Here is a 7762-nt window from a genome sequence, read left to right as displayed (position 1 = left end):
ACATTGTATATGTTGAATGTATAGGTAGTATATAAAAAGAAAATCGTTTTGAAATGTTTGGAACTGCTTCCCCTTACATAAACGGTCTTATGAATAAATAATACAAAAAAAAAACTGTTTCACCATGTGCTGAAGTCCTTTATTTGGTGGTGGGGGTAAACAATGATCTTACGAAGGTTGAAAAAAATACCGTGCGGGCAGCGCGAATCCAGACCATGTGGCTGAAACATGGCGGCCGTCTTCCAATATGGCGGCAGGAGTGATTCCCGACACTCCCGCCGCAAACGGGTAAACAAATTACCAGTTTACCGCGACCCGTTACCATTGCAACACCTCGCGTTCCCGGTTTCAAGTGACGTTTCACACCTCTAGTGTCAAACGGGCACACCTGTCACTTTTTCATTAGCCTGTCAAAATTTCACACGCCAACTTGTACATACATTCATTCACCTTCTAAGGTAATCTAATATAATATTTTATTTTTAATAATGTATTATTTTAATTATCATAATTAACAATTTACTTAAGCCACTACTGACTTAGTTTTGTTGAAAGGAAATAACTGTAAAATATATACATATATTATATGAGCCGTTATATTTGTAAGTGGCGGTTGTCCACTTTTCTTCATTTCGAGAAATTCTTAAAGTTTTCAATCTTTAAAAATACGGGTGGATTGTAACAAATTAATTCTGCTTTTCCGAGATTTTGAACATATCAAATTAAAAGTAATGATAACAATTTGTGAATTAAGTCAAACTGAAATTGTATTTTTGGAACTGAAAATTGGACTTGCAAATATAGCGGCTTATATATAAAACGCTTATTTCGTCACACTGATTGTTCGTACAGACGTTTCGCCGATAATGCGTATGCGCATTCAGTCAACTGGCATATTTTTGCTATTATTTATTTTGTAGGAAAACCATTTTGTAACAAGCTTTTTTGCTCTGAACACTGATTCAATGGGCTATTGTTATTTACAATTGCTCCTGCGACTATCCGATGTCTAGATATCACATGGATTGTTCGTATAGACGTCACAACGTGCTTAATTTTAATCAAGCACGAATGCGTGCACCTGGTTTAATAATAATAAACAACAGTGTTTTTTTATTGCAGTTCCCTCCTTTTTTTTACAGATTTGCTTTGATATTGTACAAAGACGATCTATATTTGTATATACTAAAAACGGGGCTAGATTTTTTATAATAACATTCAACCATTTAATTTATATTAAATAATAAAATTTATAAATTTTGATATTAATTATTTATTAAAAAGAAATATTTATTTACTACAAAACTAATAAAATAATATTTTATAAATTTTAAACATATTGTTGCGTAGGGGTGGGTGGATGATCCAAGTAAAAGGCCAACGTCTTGTCAAAGCATTTATTGATGATTAAGGAGATACACGCACTGCCAGTGCTCAGTCCAGAATGTCTTGATATCGCCTAAGTACCGCCTTATAAGGGGTAGATCTCTCAGGACATCTTCCTATTGTTATGGTCACGTATTCGGATATGTATTCCCACGACATTCGGTCCCACGGTACCAAGGTATCGGTCACTTCTGAGAACTTCACGGGAATGCGACCGAGTACCGCTACTACGCCATTGTTTAGCTTACTTGCACTTAGTTTGCAGATAATCCTCGAAACCAATTATAACGGTCACACGGTGTCAGGGATGCGCCTCGGCTTAATCCGATTGCACTTAACCGACGGCTCTTTACTAACCTCTTATTTTAGTATACGTAACAATATTAACAACTATTATAATTTTAGTAAGAAATAGTATAAAAAAACTCACTAGCGCATAACTAAATAAAACTGTTGCAGGGGGGTTTGGTTGAAACGGCTAGTGAATGAAAAAAAAAGCGTCTGTTGCAAATATTTCGCGAAAATTGCTTATACATTTTTGAATTCCGGGTTAAACGTTGGTAGGTATCTAAAAATTTGTGAGTCGGAACTTTTGGGCGTCCTGAAAGGTTTGTTCGGGACACCGGGACACTACATATATTTAGTAAAAACGGGGACAATCTAGATTAATCGGGACGTCTGACAACCCTAGTTAAAAAGTTACTTATAGGTGTCCCGTTTATAGGTGTTACTCACTTATGGGTGTCCCGATTTCAATTTAGATGTTATCTAATCATTATATTGCTTTCAATTTAAGTGTCTCTGATGTTTTAGATATATGTACATAAATACATATGTTCGTATGACAAAGTGTTAGTATTTGCTTGGTTCATGAATTTAGAAGTTTCATTGACATATCGGTGGGCGCCAAACAGTTTATTTTTCCTACAGCTAGCTTTGAAATAATTAAGCAAATATTTACGTTAAATTTTCAACTGCGAATATTTATGAAATTGCCCAAGGCTGACTTTTTCACAATTTTCAACATCTGCACGATAATTTAGCCGGCTTGTTTTTATATACACTAAATATGAGGCCGTCAACCTTATGCTAGACAAGTCGGAACAACTTCGCGATTCACATTATCCTAGTGGAAACTTTTAAAATTAGTATCGGCTCGTGCTGTAAGATACTGAGTACTAAGTCCGCTCCGGAAAACTCCCGGAAAATGTCACGACGTTTATTCGAATAACCAGTTCTTGCATTCAAAGTCGAACTCTATCATCTATACGTATGTAAGCATTATACATACATATATATATACGAAGAAAAATGAAAGATGAAACTTCTTATGGATATTTATAATATTGGTCAATCCGAAACTAAATAAATGACGACAAATTTATATACATAGGAGCTGTTTTATTTGAGAGTGGCGGAAGTTCAATATTCAGTTTCAAAAACACAATTCCTGTTTGATTTGATTAACAAATTATTATCATTTATTTTAATTCGATATGTCCATAATCTAGGAAAAGCAAAATAAACGTATTATAGGCCATCAGTATTTTCAAATAACGGCTCATATGTATGTATAATTGCGGTCTCCGTGACGAGCCCGAATGTGAAACGCCGGAAAACGCAAATATCGGAAGGCAAAGATCAAAAATCGAATGATCTTAAGTCGAAAGATCAAAAAAAAGGATGCATGGTAAACGGTGCATACTCACTTAATTTGCGCGAGCAGGATACAACAGGAACAAGAGGAACAGGCTTTTCCTCCCGTATTCTGCGCACGCACATTAATACGGGAGGAAAAGCCTGTTCCTCTTGTTCCTGTTGTATCTTGCTCGCGCAAATTAAGTGAGTATGTGCGTGAGTATGTACCGTTTACCATGCACCCTTTTTTTATCTTTCGACTTAAGATCTTTCGATTTTCGATCTTTGCCTTCCGATATTTGCGTTTTCCGGCGTTTCACATTCGGGCCCGTGAGGTAGACCCGTATAATTGATACGAACATGAAATCCGTTGAAATACACATCAAAATGTTTATCTGCTTATTTTGTATAATAATAAAATTTGATGAAAGTTATATTTATATAGGAATCTTTGACCCAATATGTATATTAAAAAAGTTGTCAAAATAAAAAAAAATTGTCATAAATTCTCCACAAACACTTTCAAACGCCATTTAAATCTTATTTCTCTTTCTATGTAGTTTTTTAGGAAGACTTGAATTAAATCTCAAAAGTAATAAAATGTCGATTTTGTTTGAGCTGAGCTTATATTATATTACAAAAAACTTTCTATTTTTTTTAATTTAAGATAAACCTAGGGTAGAAAGGATATTAGGTATTTAACCTTTTTTTTTGTAACAAAGTACAATTCTCAATTTGTTAAATTAACTTTTAAGTTACATACATACATATGCATATACATATATTATATTTCAATTTTAATTAAAGTTTTGAAAAACACAATGGATTTCTCAAGTTGATAATAATTTGTAAAACAAGAAAAATCTTGGGAGGTCCCATCAATGCAATTTTTTAATGGACGCTTTTTTTATAATACACTTAACATTTTCCCTGAAGCACAATTAATGTAATGGTTTAATGACTGTCTCCATGATATATGTATATAAATAATATTCCATTCAGATCCAGTAAGGGCCACCTAACGATCTGCTTTACTCGTGGACTTTATGATCTGCATATAAATTATTACATACATACATATATGGCAAAATTTTATAGCGATCGTAAAGGGATGCTTACGCCATATTCGCATGTACGTAATATAAACGTAATTGGTTTTAATGACAACCGTTTTTTTTGGCATTACAGATGGCCGTTCGCCAGCAGCGTTTTCATTGAAGATCTTCGCTCATCGTTCGGGTTTTTTTTGCTTCAATTCACTCTTCTGCTTCTTTCACCTAAAAAATAGTGTGGACTTCTTGCCCATGTGCTACATCTCTCAAGTACAATAACGTCGATGAGCTTGCGCGTCCGAGAATAGAACCTGTAGCACATGTGCCAATGCGCGGGGGTCGAAACGACGCATGCCCTAAAAAAACCCCACTCGACCAAAACAATACGAGATCAGATGAGACGACACGAGCCATTGATGCACTGATTCATTGTAAAACCAAAGGACATGGACGCCGAAACTGGTTATCCTTTCTTCGTACCACCCCCGTTCGCTCCCTTCTCCTCTCCAACCGTCTCTAATCAAGATAAGTCGATAGACGATGAGAAATATCAAACTATATCAGATTTAGAACTACACTTCAACACTCTTTTCATGCTGGAATCGGAAAAGGGCAGAAATGCGAGCGAAAGCTGTGAAACTTCAAAGTACGACCAGATAGAACAGAACTACTGGCCTGCTGAAGAATCGCCTATCAAAACCGATATGAGAAGACACGAAAGCTTCTCGTGCTCTGAACAATCCACCTGTAGTGAGAATAATTTAACTACACTATCAGACTATGGCTCGTTGGTTACGTCTTCTTCGGAAGCGTGTCAATGGAATCAAACTGCTCAAAATGAATCTTGCGACTTGGACAATTTGTGGTACGCTGAAAAGGAACTGTTCAGCGAGTATTCCTCTAATTTCACCGATCGCTTGTCCCCAGAATCAGAAAAGTGTCCTTTGCCTCCTCTAGAAACCGCTTTCTCTAAGCACTTCAGTAAGTTCTCATCAGGCAGAGATGCGTCCGTGCCTCAAATTGGCATGCAAACCTGTAACAATTTGGATTTGTATCCAAATTCGAGTAAAAATAAGCCGTTGGATGTGAACAACCTAGACGGATACATATATCCGAAAAATCTCAATTTAGAAGACGATACAAAAAACGTCGATAGCAAAAGTATCGAATTTGCAGAACTTTTTGACAGTATAACGTTCGATAATAATAAACCCGAGGATGTTGAAGGCGATCTGATCACAGATCTAGATTCACTGAATTACTTTCAAGATGAAGATGACGATGATATGATCGGTTTTGAAGAATACTGGACTAATGATTCGTCTAATTTGGAAACTATGGGAGAGAGCGTTGCAGAAGAAACATCAGAAGATGTTAGCAGTACTAATCAAATGGATCCAGAAGGTTAATATTTAATACTTTAAAAATGATTATAACAAATTTTGAATAATATGAATATTTAATTAATATTTTTCTTTTATAGGTAACAGAACTTGTCTGTGGAGGACTTGTAATATGACCTTTCATAATCAAACGTCTCTTGTTGAACATATTGAAAAAATTCATGTGAACTCATTCAAAGGTATGTAAAATATCTCTGATCTATCGTATCAAATAAAATATTCCTATTTAAAGTAGATTTTTTTTATATATTACGATTCTAAATATTTTTAAATAAATTGTAACACATTTTATACATAATTATTACATATTTGCATAGTTACAAACTAACGAATATGTGAAAAACATCGTTTAAAATGATTGCATGCATAATATATTTACAGTTTATGTTTTGATAGTCATCATTATACATACATATTATGATTTATCGCAAAAGTTCACTTGGAACTTTTTCCTTTTCAATGAAAGTTAAAAGGCTATCAATTGAGGTACATCATTACAAATAAAATAGAACGCAGTTTATGTTCATAGATTACAATTTTGAAAGTTCATCGCAAAATAGTTTTGCAATATCGGCAATGATGAAATATCTACAGAAAATTTCAATATACTTAATTTAATTTCAGGAGAAGAATTTGGGTGTCTTTGGATCGAATGTCCTAGAAAACAGCGTCCCTTTAATGCAAGATATAAGCTGCTGATTCATATGAGGGTTCACACGGGACACAAACCTAATAAATGCTCGGTGAGTACCAGCAAATGTGCCCATTTTCGAATTAGTTTGATGAATTTTAGTATTAATTGAAATCAACAGTTTCCAGGTTGTGGAAAAGCTTTTTCCCGTTTGGAGAATCTGAAAATTCACCGAAGATCTCACACCGGTGAGCGACCGTACAGATGTCAAGTGTCCCGTTGCACCAAAGTGTTTTCGAACAGCTCCGATCGTGCAAAACATCAAAGGACACATTTTAATGCCGTAAGTGTTGCAATTCACGTCTAAATTAAAAATAAATGAAATTTTCTTCAAGTGGATATGTTGATTACAGAGACCGTATGCCTGTCAAGTAGACGGATGCACAAAAAGATACACGGATCCGTCGAGCTTAAGAAAACACGTAAAGAACCACACGTCTGGTGATTGTAAGTCCACTTCCAAAATGGTGCTCCAACAGTTAATACAAAGATCAGATGAAAAAATTGGCTTGGAAACGTGTGGGCAGAATTATGTGAAACAAACACCAGATGCGGAGAAAAGATTGTACAGAAGTTGCAGAGCCAACGGTAGAACTATCCATGAAGAGAGTAAAAAGAGATCTATCGAAAGCACTCTGTCACCAGATACCAAAAGAAGAATGAAAGAAAAGATAGTAAACAATATAGCGGAGAGTAATACTCGTTCTTCAATTTTAGACATTTCTAATTCGACCGTCGTAACCAGAAAATTTGAAGAGAATAGTTTCGGTTTGATGAACATTTGGGAGGTGGATGTCAGTCGTCCAAATGTCAATTATATAAATATTCCAAATGAACCTAATGTACAAAGTTACCTAAATAATGTCACCGTAGAAGAATATGCAAATAAAGAACTTAATATTGCATATTTTAATGATAGCTTTATGTAATGTTGTGAACATGCTTTTACTAAAGAAATAAACAATAAAAAATAGTCTTAATATTGTACAGTCATGCAATTGTTCAATTATAATTGTATTTATGTATATGTATAGTACTTAAAGGGACCAAATGTTCGTGATAATTAGGTATACATAATTATGTAATTTTAAATTTAAAAAGTACTTAATATGCACATACACACATACATATATGACAAATTTTATACAAAAATTGTTTAGGCGAATTTATATGAAATTAATATTAAATAAATTTACAAACTACTTAAATGAATTAAAAAAATATATTATTTTTAACGTAAATTGAATAAATATTTTGTTTTATACATACATATGTACATATTTTATATTGCAAATTCTATATTTGATCTCAGTTGTGAATTAATGTCATGTTATATTTTTATATATAAGGTAACTTCTAAGTAAATGATATACAAGATCTCTTATAAAATTATTTTTTGAAGATAATAAAAACAAAATAATATTTTTTGTCGTTTTTCTTTTGTTAATTCTTTAAATGTTATAATGACTATATAAATAAATTAATTAATAATAATAATTATTGTATACATTTATTCATGTTTTGAATAACATCGAAACTAATCATAACACGTATATTAGTTAAAATGTATCAAGTTATCAATTTAATGTTCG

General features: G+C 33.5%; 1 protein-coding gene across 1 annotated transcript; it reads left to right on the top strand.

Moving 5' to 3' along the window:
* Window positions 1-299: 299 nt before the first annotated feature.
* Window positions 300-7099, top strand: LOC143912579 (uncharacterized). The gene is made up of 6 exons (XM_077431866.1): window positions 300-458; window positions 4213-5480; window positions 5560-5658; window positions 6104-6222; window positions 6292-6453; window positions 6524-7099. The coding sequence occupies exons 2-6, from the start codon at window positions 4523-4525 to the stop codon at window positions 7097-7099; spliced, it is 1914 nt and encodes a 637-aa protein (XP_077287992.1). The 5' UTR covers window positions 300-458; window positions 4213-4522.
* The last annotated feature ends 663 nt before the right edge of the window (window positions 7100-7762 follow it).

The sequence above is a fragment of the Arctopsyche grandis genome, chromosome 6, assembly GCF_051622035.1.
Source record: "Arctopsyche grandis isolate Sample6627 chromosome 6, ASM5162203v2, whole genome shotgun sequence".
In the NCBI taxonomy this organism is placed as follows: domain Eukaryota; kingdom Metazoa; phylum Arthropoda; class Insecta; order Trichoptera; family Hydropsychidae; genus Arctopsyche; species Arctopsyche grandis.
Note: the sequence above shows the minus strand (reverse complement) of the source record. Positions and strands in the feature narration are given on the sequence as shown.